Below are 15,152 nucleotides of genomic sequence, written 5' to 3'. Positions count from 1 at the left end.
CACTTGGATTAGTTTATGTTCAATTAATCCTTTACGTATTATACAAGATTAAATTTAAAGTCGCAGCAAAATAACACATTTATCATAAACCTTCATGACTGAAGAAAACATAATCAAGTACACAAACCACCAGACAAGAAATAGAACTATTATTATGCAAATATGCACAAAGATGCAGTACACATGCATCCATGGTCAAAATGACTTTAGAAACTGTGTATATAATTCTAATTAAGAATATTACCTTATAGTTTAATTTGTGATGAATGCATGAAAACAAGTAACCCTCACTTAAAAAAAAATAAATAGAAGAAACTGATTATCACCAGACAGCACAATTTCAGAGATGATGGGGTTTTTTTTTTAGTTTTTTTTTTTTTTTTTAGATACTTCTAGGACAAAAGATGTAATTCTGTGAAATGTATTCTCTGTACTTGTTCGACATGGCAATGGAACACTGCATTACTCATGTTTCTTAAAATAAGTTGTTTGTGTAGCCCTGACCCCACTGAGTACGGGTCATAAATGAATTATTATCCTGTAATGATGTAGTTTTTCTCTTATTCAGAGTGCTGCAAAAAACAAAATAATGTCCTGTTTTGAATATTTCTCAGAGTGTCTCAAAGTGCTCCTATTATAGTTAATTAAAATGGCAACTGACAAAGACGAACGTATTTTCTTCTATGTTCTGAGAGCACCATGTAGCTCTAGTCACGTCACTTTACAGCAATGAATAACGCATTTCTGTACCACTTTATATTAGGTGTCTTTAACTACTATGTACTTAGTCAAAAAATAGATAAATAAAACATTATGTACAATGCAAAGTGGGTCCTGCTGCAGGAAAGTTCTCCTAAACATGAGAATAAGTCATATTAAGCACTTCAAACTAAAGCAAGTAGTTCAAAGACAGACTACTCTTCTGAAAAATGTAGTTCCTCAACACTGTGTCAGATTGATGCTATGGAAACGCCTCTGTGAGCCGTTGATGTGTGTGTGTCCCGTTTGTTTTAGATTCCGTCGGTTATAACAAGCAAGCACTTTAAAAGATGTGTGCCACCATGCGCATGCTTTCTTACAGAGGATGATACACAAGATTTGTGCATCCTCAGTTAGGGAGCGGAGCATGCGTGGTCGTCTCTTGAGAGAGGCGGCTGCTCTCAAAGCTTTACTCCCACCGGGCTCTTTTTAATGATAATGGGAGACCTGCAACTGCATCCCGTGGTTCAGGTCCCGTGGCTGCTGAGACAGCTCAGAGATTAAGATCGTGGGGATCACAGATTGAGTTAGAGGAGGGATTTGAGACCGGTATTCCCCTTTCTCAATTCTCACTCTCTAGAGACTGTGGCTTCTTCTGGTTTGCCTGAGAACATAGTAATGGCCTGATCTGACTCCGAGGAGTTGGATGTGTTTAAAGTTGAGGCAGAAACAACTATTGAGGCCACCTACTTTTATCATCTCTACACTGGTTATTAAGTTCCGTATCGGTTATAAAGTATTGCTACTGACCTCTAAACCGTTTAGCTCCTGTGTACTTAACCGATCTTCTATCGCCCTACAATCCTTCATGCTCTTTAAAGCTGCCCTAGAATTAAAAATTGAATTTACCTTGGCATAGTTGAATAACAAGAGTTCAGTACATGGAAATGACATACAGTGAGTCTCAAACTCCATTGTTTCCTCCTTCTTATATAAATCTCATTTGTTAAAAAGATCTCTGAAGAACAGTCGAATCTCAACATAACACCAACTGTTACGTAACAGTCAGGATCATTAATATGTACGCCCCCAATATTTGCATATGCCAGTCCATGTTCAAGGCATTAGACAAGGGCAGCCAGTATTAACGTCTGGATCTGTGCACAGCTGAATCATCAGACTAGGTAAGCAAGCAAGAACAATAGTGAAAAATGGCAGATGGAGCGATAATAACTGACATGATCCATGATAACATGATATTTTTAGTGATATTTGTAAATTGTCTTTCTAAATGTTTTGTTAGCATTTTGCTAATGTACTGTTAAATGTGGTTAAAGTTACCATTGTTTCTTACTGTATTCACGGAGACAAGACTGTCGTTATTTTCATTTTTTAAACACTTGCAGTCTTTATAATTCATAAACACAACTTCATTCTTTATAAAACTCTCCAACAGTGTAGCATTAGCCGTTAGCCACGGAGCACTATCAAACTCATTCAGAATCAAATGTAAACATCCAAATAAATACCATACTTACGCGATTAGACATGTTGCATGACGAACACTTTGTAAAGAACAATTTTGAGGGTTATATTAGCTGTGTGAACTTTGTTTATGCTGTTAAAGGCAAGCGTGAGCTCCGAGGGCGGGGAGTGTGAGCATTTAAAGGGGCCGCAGCCTAAATTGGCTCATATTTAATTATGCCCCAAAATAGGCAGTTAAAAAAATTTATTTAAAAAATCTGTGGGGTATTTTGAGCTGAAACTTCAAAGACACATTCAGGGGACACCTTAGACTTATATTACATCTTTTAAAAAGACATTCTACAGCACCTTTAAGATCACAAAACTCTGGACTTCTGGTTGTACCTAGGATATCTAGGGAGAGCGTTTTCACATTTGGCTCCTAAACTCTGGAATAGCCTTCCTGATAATGTTCGGGGCTCAGACCAGCTCACCCAGTTTAAATCTAAATTAAAGACGCATCTCGTTTGCCAAGCGTTCACATAATGCATCTCATATCAGATCAATTGCACATGGCTATCTTTGCTTAATGTTATGAACAGCAGCTACGCTAATTATTCTCCATTTGCTTTTCTGTTTTACCTCAGGACACCCGTTTTGAAACGTTATGTATCTTGAAAAGCGCTATACAAATAAATGTGAATTGAAAATAATTGAGTTTGGACTGGTTCTAATGTTCCAGTGGAATGATCATAAAAAGCACTGATAAAAAATGAATAAAAAGCATTAAATAAGAGAGACACTGTGAAGAAAGATGATCACAGGACAGTCTCCATCCTTACATCTAGCTACCTTTTCTAAGCCAGATTTATCTGATATATCTGATTTACCTAAAACATAAAGATTTGTGTTCACAAGACAATTCACGAGAGAGAGACACACGAGAGGAACCAGCCTGTCTGATAAATACAGCTACCTGCTGAGAGCCCTTAGAGACTCTTCATATAAAAAAAGAAAAGCTTTTCAAAAATTAAGAATGCCAATGCTTTCAGAGATGTAGTATACAGTCATGAAATAACAACAGGAAATCTGCCAGACGTGAGTCGAGTTTGAGCTATTTAAAGTAAGCCAGTCAACTGCTTCACTCAGATATCTTTGAAAAAGGAGCAGCATACAAGAGGTGAAGGCATGCATGCATTTATGAATACAGCTCATGGCCTACTTACAAATGAATGCACTATCTATCTATCTATCTATCTATCTATCTATCTATCTATCTATCTATCTATCTATCTATCTATCTATCTATCTATCTATCTATCTATCTATCTATCTATCTATCTATCTATCTATCTATCTATCTATCTATCCATCCATCCATCCATCCATCCATCCATCCATCCATCCACCCACTTACTTTCCACAAAAACTGTTTCTCCATCAATCTAAAATAAAAATAAAACATTTTTCTTCAGTCTTCTCACACTTTACAACCAGAAACAAATACTGTGTAATTTGTTTCTGGTTGTAAAGTGTGAGAAGACTGAAGAAAAATGTTTTATTTTTATTTTAGATTGATGGAGAAACAGTTTTTGGTGATAAACTATAAATGCTGATCTTGAGAGAGGAAATGTCATTGCTGGCTATGGAGGCCTCAGTGAGCCATTGGATTTAATCAAAAATTAATTATTAAATCAAAAATCAAAAATTAAATCTTAATTTGTGTTCTGAAGATTAACGAAAGGTTTTATGGGTGTAGAACGACATGAGGCCCTTTAAGGTAGCCAATGATGTGCTGTTTTTAAGTCAAATGACATTTGAATGTCCCTCCAAAACTCTCTTTCCCACTGTCACCCTCACACGGAAGGCACCTGTTGAAGTGCTCCAGAAATTGCTCTATTAACCTAATTTCTAATAATCTCTTCTCAAGGGGGATTTTTTTTATTTAATTTTTTTTTTTTTTTGCAGCATCTGTGATAAGTAAATTAGATATTTGTATTCACTAATCAACATTGTCTAACATAGTTTTACTGTAAATTGAGAAAATATCAATGTTTACATACGGCAACGCTGTCCCACAGTGGAATTGCAGTAATGTATTTCCCTGTTTTTTTTTTTTTTTTTTTTTTTTTAGATAGTAGCATCAACAATATGATTGGAGTTATTTATTTATTTCAATTGTTTATTGTAATAGAGTTGTATTTATGTATAAATAACAACATTATGATAACAGTTTAGTATAGGGAATACATAAACTAACTCCCTCAATAAACTCCTAATTTACTGCTTATTAATAGTAAGGTAGTTGTTCATTTTAGGTATTGGGATTAAGAATGTAGAATAAGGTCATGCATTAATATGTGTTTAATAAGTACTAATAAACAGCCAATATTCTAGCAATGTGCAAGCTAATAAGCAACTAGTTAAAATACCCTAAAATAAAGTGTTAGCAAAATTATTTCTTCTTTTCAGAAAATGAATACAGCAATGTTTTATTGAAAGGGCAATAAGAAGAGTGCAAAGTAGTTCTTCCATGTGGCGAGAGTAAAGATGAGTTAGCCAAATGACAGGGATTAAATGAAAGGGATTTTTGATTTACTTGAGTTCCAAGTATTTAAATCTACTAACTTCCAAAAGAAAATGTGCATTTAAGAAGAAAATAAATCACAATTTTATAGAAAAACTACTTTTTTGACCATTATCCATTGTGGTACAGCCTACTTTCCCTAAGTAACTCCCCAAAAATATTTTTTCATTTGCATGATTGAAGCTCTTTCATGTAATAAAAACTTATTTGAAACAACATGGATAGAACATAATGCATAGAGGGTCAAGCACCTTTAACAAAACATAAATTGGCAACATGATAAACTACTAGATTAAAAGTCTTTTAAAAGTAGTATTTCTTGTTTATTTGTAAATGTAATAAACAGATAATCTTGTACATTTCTAGTGATTTTCTCTTTGTCGCTGCCTAATAATATGCAGAAAAAGATGCTCAGGCATCTTAATACAAAGTAAATATTTACAGATAGCATTTTAATGATTTATTTATTTTAGAACAATGACATTACATTTGTTTTTAAAGGTTCCGTTTTGTTAAATTATTTAAATTAACATGTTGTCTTTATACTATCATGCTTAATTACTATCTTAAGCATTATAAATGAATCTGTATAAATGGCCTTTGTATTTTATTAAGGGTGTCTCTCCCTACAGGATCATCACTTTGATTTGAGGGTTCTTGGCAGCCCTGCTGTAAAGCACCCCTGCTGAGAAGCAAGCTTGGAAGAGGAGGTTTTGTTTTCGCTGTCCAAGGTTCTGAAATTGACTGAGCGCCACAATACATTTTCTAAAAATACAGTAAGTCATTATGAAATGTTTGAATTAAGGCACGAAAATGTTCCAGGCAATGGGTTTCCTGTAACCAAATCAATATCCTGACTGCATGAAGTATAGCTATCACAGCTGGCTTACTGACGAGAATACCAGCATCGCGTGCATACTCCTTTAAGATGATGTAATTTTTGATAACCCATTATGGTTTTTTTTCCCGCCCGCTGAGGCAACAACAGCTGAGGCGGTTATTTTCCCGCGCCACAGCCCTGCTCGCGAGCGCACAGAGAGTGATGCTGCATCATCTCCACTCCTAAATCCCTCCAACATGCAAAACCCTGGATTATTTCAGAGGATCACTCACTGGATTTTCTTCTAAATAGCTGGGATTACCAACCAACAATTGTAGCAACGAAACTGGACTGTTTTTAATCATTTTATTTAATCAAAAACTATCAATTCTAGGTCTATTTGGTTGTCAAAAGTTCCGCTTCTGAACTTGTATGGAACTTTAGAACTGCCTAACAGAAAACAAAAGATATAGTTGTATTCTATAATGCTTATGCCGAATTTAAACAGCAGCCTCCGTTTGCATACAAATGTACTCTTTTTTTCAGGCGAAGAAACAAGCGCCCCTGTCTATCGCCGTGTCCATACGCTGCTGAGCAACCGTCACTCTCTGGTGTGCGCGTGTAGTTCCTCCTCGGATATTCACCGTACTTTCGATCTTTTGTGGAGAAAATAACGTAACTGTAAGGTACCTGCTCCAATTAGTTGAAATGCTATTTTTATTGCCATTTAATGTGCATGGTCCATCGTCTGTATTCACTAAACCGTTTCCTGAGCTGTAGAGCGAACTTTGCCGCCTTTTTTCCCGGATATTTTTTTCACCCATGACTGAAACAATGGCGTTAAGTGGAAACTCTCGAGCTAAAGACAACAGTTTTCCAGATGTTATTGAACTAAACGTCGGGGGGCAAGTGTATTATACCCGTCACGCCACATTAATCAGCAATCCTGGCTCCCTTTTGGGGAAAATATTCTCTCCTAAAAATAACGCATCGAATGATCTTGCCAGGGACCCCAAAGGTCGTTATTTCATCGACCGGGATGGGTTTTTGTTCAGATATGTGTTAGACTACCTCAGAGACAAGCAAGTTGTCCTCCCTGACCACTTCCCTGAGAAGGGGAGGCTGAGGAAAGAAGCGGAGTACTTTCAATTGCCTGATTTGGTTAAACTCTTAACCCCGGACGACTTGAAGCCCAGTCCCGACGAATACATCCACAGTGATTACGAGGATGGGTCTCAAGGAAGCGACCAGAGGATGTGTCCTCCGCCGTCGCTCGTTCCCGCCGACAGAAAAAGCGGGTTCATAACCGTCGGATATCGCGGATCTTGTACGATGGGTAGGGAGAGTCAAACCGATGCCAAATTTCGGAGAGTGCCACGGATTATGATATGTGGGAGGATCGCGCTGGCCAAAGAAGTTTTTGGCGAAACCTTGAATGAGAGCAGGGACCCAGATAGGACCCCTGACAGGTACACGTCCCGCTTTTACCTCAAGTTCAAGCACCTGGAGCGCTCTTTCGACATGCTCTCGGAGTGTGGTTTCCAGATGGTCGCGTGCAACTCGTCAGTGACGGCCTCGTTCGTCAACCAGCATACTGACGACAAGATATGGTCAAGTTACACTGAGTACGTCTTTTACCGTAAGTTTCCTTTCTAAAGTTTTGCATTTCGCATGCTTTGCCACTTCTGCTGAACGTAATCTTGTAAGGTTACTTGCTTTGTAGGTGCACTGAGGTTTCATTGAATTGCCACTAGACGGCGCACTCGGTTTATACTTTTTTTTTCTGCCTCCTTCTCCACTCGAGGTATCATAGGGACAAATAGTATTGCTACTTTTTCATGAGATACTACTTAGTTAAATACTGACTACCTTCCATCTCTTTTGGCATTGACATATACCTACTTCAGTTTTACCAGTAATTCCTTAGATAGTACTTTTTTTTTTATTCTAGTAGTTTTATTAATATCTACTGGAGGAGTTTTATAAGTTAACAGTAAATTAGTATACTTACTAATGTCCAATGAACAGTTACTTGATTCTGTTCCATACTAGGAAAACTGGAATAGATACTATCTGTTTGAATAGTTGCAGAGAACTAAAGAATAAGTAGTTGAACTGGAATTAGCACCAGCTGGAGTATGTACTACTCGTAGCGAGTAGTTGATACCCGAATCACGGATCCCCATAAAATTGATAGCAAAGGAATAAGTGACCATTTTGATAGATTGATATAGGAATAAGTATCTTATAGATAAATGCTAGGTGATTTTGAAATGTGACTGTAAATTAAAATGTGATTTTAATTTACAACCTATTCTAGGTTAGTTTTAACCCAGCAATATAGTAATTTCAAACAATAGCTGATTTAAAAAGCAGCCCAGCATTGGGTCGGACATTTAACTCAACACAGAACTGGGTTCGACCCTTTTTTGTCCCAGTGCTGGGTTGCCAAAATGACCCAAACACAGCGATTACTATAGTATTTTTTTAAAGTCTAAGTCTAATTGTTGCTCACTTGATGCAGCAATTTTTATCAAGACACAACACACAATTGTGTTATTTTTTCCTGTACGTATTCTGATGTATCCAGAAACTAAAAGCCTTTATGTAAGACCCTTACCTGGTAAGTAATGTCTCTAAAAGAGAGACCCCTTTCCCCACCTGAATGTCTATCTCTGTGAGCATCTCAATGGAGTGGCTGAGGATGATGGCTCTCTGTAATAGCTCTCATAACATTTTATGATGTAACAAAACACCACCCACTTCAGGCTGGTAGTGGCTAATGTGCTGTCGAACCAGCAGTGGCCCTGCCACAAGGCAAAAATGGAGGAAGCACATAATGGACTTTATACTGAGCCCATTAAAGAGATTGCAGCTGCCATATTATAGAGCTTTACAGATTCTCACAAGACAGTCATGATATTTTTAACATTTTACAGCCTTGTTATCTTACATGGAAATGTAACATCAGTCTTGGTGGACATTGTCATAAATACAACCACAAAACTACTAAAATTCTTTTTTTTTTTTTTACAAATGCATGAAACATCCCACAGTATGCAAGCTACTGAATTGGATGCTTACACTCTAAAAATGTTAAAAACAACCCATTTTGGCAACCCAGTGCTGGGTCAAAAAAGAGTCGAATCCAATGCTTAGTTGAGTTAAACGTTTGACCCAACATGCTGGGCTGCTTTTTAAATCAACTGTTGTTTGAAATTACTATAACGCTGGGTTAAGACTAACCTAGAATGGGCTATAAATTAAAATCACTTTAAAGGATTTGTTCACTTATGAATGAACATTTCCTGATAATTTACTCACCCCCATGTAATCCAAGATGTTCATGTCTTTCTTTCTTCAGTCGAAAAGAAGGTTTTTGATGAAAACATTCCAGGATTATTCTCCTTAGTGGACTTCAATGGATTCCAGACGGTTGAAGGTCAGAATTACAGTTTCAGTGCAGATTCAAAGGGCTTTAAATGATACCAGACGAGGAATAAGGGTCTTATCTAGCGAAACAATCGGTTATTTTCTTAAAAAAAAAAAAAAAAACGGTAAAAACTGTATACAATTTATAAACACAAATGATTGCCTTGCAAGTGCTTCCACCATTCCGCTTTCTGTATTCTTCAAAAAGCCTACGCTCTATGTCCTACGCCTTCCCTATTCTACTTACGGAAAGCTTTTTGAAGAATGCGGAAAGCATTCGCACTTGCAAGGCGATCATTTGTGTTTATAAAATTTATAAAGCTGCACTGAAACTGTAATTTTGACCTTCAACCATTTGGAGACTAGTCCATTATAAGTCCATTATTAGGAGAATAATCCTAGAATGTTTTCATCAAAAACCTTAATTTCTTTTCGACTGAAGAAAGAAAGACATGAACATGATGGATGACATGGACGTGAGTAAATTATCAGGAAAATTTAATTTGAAAGTGGAATAATCCTTTAACACAAGCAGAATGACTACAGTAACAACACTGGCAATCGTAATAATCCAACAGTGAATTTACTGATAAGAAAGAACATCTAAAAATGGAAAAGTAAAAACAATTTGCACATGTGTATGTAAGTGAGAAAAAATGCAGAAAAGAAAGGCAAATTAACAGTTATACAGCTTATACAGTTAAACGAAGTTGCTTTTTAAAAGTTAAATGAACATTATTGAATAAATACTGAATAACTTGTGTTTTAAACAAACTTTGCTAGAACAAAGCAGACACACACCTATAGAGGTGCAAGTTTGAGGGAAAAAACGAGTTGAAAGGTCCCACTTTATATTAGGTGGCCTTAACTACTATGTACTTACATAAAAAACATAATAATAAGTACAGTGTACTTATTGGATTCATATTGAATTGCAAAATACTTTTGCTGCTATTGAGGTGGATACAGGTAAGGTTAGGGACAGGTTTTTGGTATGGGTTTGGGTTTAAGGTTAGGGGTAAGGTGTAAGGGATGGGTCAACAGTGTAATTATAAATGTAATTACAGAAATTAATTACAGATGTAATTACATGCAGGTGTTTTCAAAATATAAGTACAATGTAAAAACATGTATGTACACAATAAGTGCATTGTACCAAATGATTAACTTAAATGTAAGTACATAGTAGTTAAGGCCAATTAATATAAAGTGGGACCGTTGAAGGAGAACAACTGCTCACTCTCGTAGGCTATTTATTTACCAACATTTCTGATTTTAGCCTTTGTCAAAAGGCTTTGACGAAGGCTATTATCCAAAACGTTGGTAAATAAATAGCCTATGCTAAAGAGAGTGAGCAGTTGTTCAATCAATTCAATCAATTAAAACAAACCTTGACCAGTTATTTTTGGTTTATTTTTCTTCCGCCCAACAAAAATAATCCCACTATGGCCAAAGCCTCAGGCTTTGAGTGCCACCAAGTCTGAAAGCCTGTAATAATCACTGACAGTCTGGAATAAACTGTGTGTTATAGCCAATCAACAGGATTTTAATTCCTCCTCTTATGCACCATTATGGCTTTTTCAGTTCTTGCTGACCAATCACCACTTGAGTGATTTTGGTGTGCGAGAAAACACCCCAACAAGCAAATCTAGGTTGAAAAGAACACTAAAATTGTTGGGGATGGAACTAATGCTAAGCTGTTTTGACCCATTTGGATTAAATGTTTGACAACATGCTGGGCTATTGTTTAAAAATGACTATACTGCTGGGTAAAAATGAACCCACATATGCAGGGCTCCAGACTGCTACCAAATGGTTGCATTTTGTTACCTTTTTTCCTGCCGGTGTGACTATTTTTTGTTAGAGTTTGCACTGGTGCCACCACCACGTTGCCCAAGGAGCTTCCATTTGCATATGAGAAACATCAAACTTCAAATGAAACCAAAGTAGAACGAAACTGCGCTACTTATTTGAGCTGCGCAATGTAAACTGTTTATAAGCTCAGACCAATAATAGACAAAGGAGCGTAAGCTCAGAACAGGTTTACTCACAGGCCCATCTCAATCACGTGACACTGTCACTACACAACATTGGGAGGTCCAGTGAGAAAGCGTTAGAATTCACTGCAGTATTAATTACATTGCTGCAAGATCTAGTGAAAAGCATTCAAATTTGGCACAGAACTTTCTGTTTTAGATATCAGATAAAACAGCGCTGACATGGAAATCAGGTGAAACATTGTGCCATAAACAAAGTTACTGAAGGCCTTTCAGTCCACAAATCACCAACAGTCATGTTGGATTTAATGTAATAACACTAAATGTAATCATGGTATTGTGGCAGAAATAATCTAATATTTTTTATATTATTCATTTTAGTGTTCATATAACCTTTAGAGAGTGAAATTCAAGCACTTTTCAAGGACTTTCAAATACTTTTTCTAGCACTTGAAAGCTCTAAATATTATGTTGTTTTTAATGTGATGATCAAAAACATTATTTGTTCATCCTTCAAAGACTGTCCCTATTTATAAAACTAAGAATTTCAAGATGTAGGAAAACTACCACTTGGTGGCTAACAAACACTTTGCTTATTGGTCATTTCCGCTCCCTAATATATATTTTTCACACATTTTACTTTTGAATTTACATTTAGACATTATAAAATCACTACTATAAAATATCAAATCATCAAGAAATCAATTTTTGTTCTGAAGTAAGAAGTAGGAAAAGTCTCATGGAAATTTTATCTGCATCTCAACTCAAACTCAGGGCTTTACTGTCAAATGTGCATTTCCAAGAAATAAATATGTAATATTATTAAACTTATTAATGCAAAACAACAGTAATTTCACAATTAAATTACCTTTATGATTAAAAATCCCAATCAACCGGTGTTCCTGCTCTCAAATGTTAGTCTGGAGCCCTGATTTGGGTGGGAAATTAAAATTACATGCATAATGACTATAGTAATAACACTGGCAACAATTAGTTTTGTTCAAAAACAAAACAAAACAAAAACAGGTGCCCTATTAATTAATTAAAATAAATGATGATACACAAATGTTTTAATAAGTCAAACATGTTTATTTGTCCACTTTCCTTGTATATATGAATTACCAAAAATATGAAATGTATTCTTTTTATAATGCAGTTGTACTTTTTCTAAACAAACTCTTAACTAATTTAGATGTACTGTAGAGTATATTCAAGTCTGAACCTTCACTCCCCTCATTTCTCACAGAACATGTGAAAATGATCTTTTCAGACAGAGACAAAACATTCCACATAAGATTCACACCTTTCTAAGCATAACTTTTGGGCAGAGATTGCACCTCTTCCTTTGTTTGGGCCTTCAGCTGTCCATTCCTGTAGCCTTTCTCTACTCATCTACTGCATCTGAAATCACATACACTGTTTGAGTAAGTTCAACATTTGGTGAAGAACTTTATGACTGTTACAAAAGTAGGCATGTGTATAGTATGAACATTATCAAGCATGAATGTGTGTAGTATGAATGTACTAGATCCGCCACCATGTTACCATTGTCTTGAGCTATAGAGTGAGCTGAGTTGTTTCTCTGCCATTCCCAACTCCTCTCCCATGGTCTATGGATCGTAAAGTGTCCATTGGATGTGAACTTCAGAATCATGGCAGAAGTATTAAGTCATCCGGATACTTTATTCCCCCTACTGTTTTATAGAGGCATACTACTCATTTCACATGCTGCTTTTCAACTACTAGAGATTCAGACAGGGGATTGGTGTCTGAAACAAATTCTTGTGTTTCCAAATATATCCAAAAATACTGTGTTGAGTCAAAATTCCATAGTAAATGAATACGTGTCAATTTGACCACCTTTATGCATTTTTGAGGTAGTGATACAAACCCCCCCCCCCCATCCTATGACCAAGAAATAGTCCTATTTTTGCATTTTTGTTGTTGCATTTATACATTTACAATACATGTGCCATACATGTTATCTTTTCAAATCCAGCAACAAATGTATACGTTAAAATATTCTGAAAGAAACAGAATCCTCTAACTAATGCAATATTTAATGGTTCTAGAATCACAGTAATATCATCCCTTACATTACTCATCCACCAACCAAAGTTTGTGAAAAAGGCATGCAACAGAAAGGAGTTTAGAAAGTTTCAGCAAATGTTTTCAGAGTCGATATCAAGCCTCCGACAGAACCCAGCATGCCTGTTGAATTTGCTTTGCCTCTGGATTGCACCAGTTGCTTTTTATAGGCTTTGTTGCTCTGACGCAAAGTCTACCCAGAGTGCAGTCCCTTGAAGGCAAATTTATTTACCAATTTGTTGCATGGTTAGAGTGATTGACAGTCAATCATTGGCTGTTACAGGTCGAGGACTTTCTGCAGTCTGCCCACTATGCTGTAAACCACATCATATGCTTTTGCAGTGACAGTGTCACCTCTTCCCAACCACCAAAAACAAGGTTCATCACTCTTGCTTGACATTAGCATCGACACAACATTTGAAAACATTTATAGATAAATCATTCCAGTAAAGGTGTCTTACATTACTGACATGATAAAGATCTGTGGTCTAAATCGAGATTAAAGGAATACTCTGGGTTAAGCTCAAATGACGCATTGCCATAAAAAGTCATTTTGACTCAAGCGTGGTTTTCAACAAAAATATTTGGTAACACTTTACAATAAGGTTAATTAATTAATTAACATTAATTTCAACATTTACTAATACATTATTAAAATCTTGTTAACATTAGTTAATGCACTATGAACTAACATAAACAATGAACAACTGTATTTTCATTAACTAACGTTAACAAAGATTAGTAAATACAGTAACAAATGTGTTGCTCATGGTTAGTTCATGTTAGTTAATACATTAACTAATGTTTAACTAATGAACCTTATTGTAAAGTGTTACCGAATATTTTGTTGAACCTTATGGTGAGGCACTTTCACAGATGATGGACTCTTTTCACAGACGATGATGACTCATTTCCAGTTATCAACATCACAAATATAGTGAAGTTTTTCATATTTTCATTTAAGAAATATATATAATATACATTTATAATGTTATACTTTGTGTTATTTTACTTTGGCAGCAAATTAACACTTATGCGTGAGTGTTTCTAAGACACCGGCTTAGGGAGTGATGTTGTAGTATATTGTAGAATATTTGTATGATGACGTCCACTTCTGAGAACCCCGGAAATGTGAAAAGGTTACATTGGGGCCAGTTTTTGAAGACTTAAAAGCAGCCATTTTCTACATTACATTTATTCTTCTGTATGTATTGTTTAAGCTATGACGTGTTTTAAATAATATAATAATGGAATATATAATAAATATAATAAATATAAATAATTGAAACAGTAAGTATTTTAACATGTAGCTGAAGATAGGCCCAATTCACTTCTATTGAAAGCACCTCACTGTATCCCAGATTTTTACTTTTTAAAACAACTACTATTTAAATGTTAATTTAATATATAAAATATATCCATCCATCCATCTACTTTCCAAACCACTGATCCTATGCAAGGTCATGGGATAAGGTTATCATAGCATCTCAGGTTGTAGGCAGGGAAACAAACTGGAAGAATCCATCGCAGGACTAAAATATAATAATTTGAATTCAATGTATAATAGTAGATGTGTATAAGAGTATTTTATTTCATTTAGAAATGCTGAATTCCCTAGCATTCCCACAAATGTACATACATACAGTAGAGATTTAACAATTGGTGTATACATATAGATGTTAAGTAGTGAATGAAGCAATAGATGGGATTGGTTGGAGGAAAAAAGGACAGGGTTAGTGGAGTGGTGTTGTCCTGCTTAAACTGATTTGTCTTCCTAGAGAATGAGCCATGACAGTTTTGATGCTCCACTTGTTAGGCGCAGCTGCTTCCCTGCTCAGTCCAGGGGGACTGAACTCTGAATGTAGCATCTGCATTATTCACTGAGACAGAGATTAAATTTGAATGGATTTTTGGAGTTAAAGGGATAGTTCTCTGCAAAATTTTGAGGATTTTTTGTGTTTTCTTTTTGTCCATTCAATGAAAGTCATTGGTCACCAAAACAGTTTTGTTACAAAAAAAAAAAAGAAAAAAAGTGAGGAGATCTGGGCTGCGTTTCCCTCACAAC

The 15,152-nt window shown here is 35.9% G+C and overlaps 1 protein-coding gene across 1 annotated transcript in view; it reads left to right on the top strand.

Moving 5' to 3' along the window:
- Window positions 1-6,404: 6,404 nt before the first annotated feature.
- kctd16b (potassium channel tetramerization domain containing 16b) overlaps window positions 6,405-15,152 on the top strand; it is a 129,880-nt gene continuing 121,132 nt past the window's right edge. Inside the window, exon 1 of the mRNA XM_067376491.1 lies at window positions 6,405-7,209. Coding sequence (XP_067232592.1) covers window positions 6,405-7,209 — 805 coding nt within the window. The remainder of the gene's footprint in view (window positions 7,210-15,152) is intronic.

Source organism: Chanodichthys erythropterus, chromosome 22, assembly GCF_024489055.1.
Source record: "Chanodichthys erythropterus isolate Z2021 chromosome 22, ASM2448905v1, whole genome shotgun sequence".
NCBI classification, from domain to species: Eukaryota; Metazoa; Chordata; class Actinopteri; order Cypriniformes; family Xenocyprididae; genus Chanodichthys; species Chanodichthys erythropterus.
Note: the sequence above shows the minus strand (reverse complement) of the source record. Positions and strands in the feature narration are given on the sequence as shown.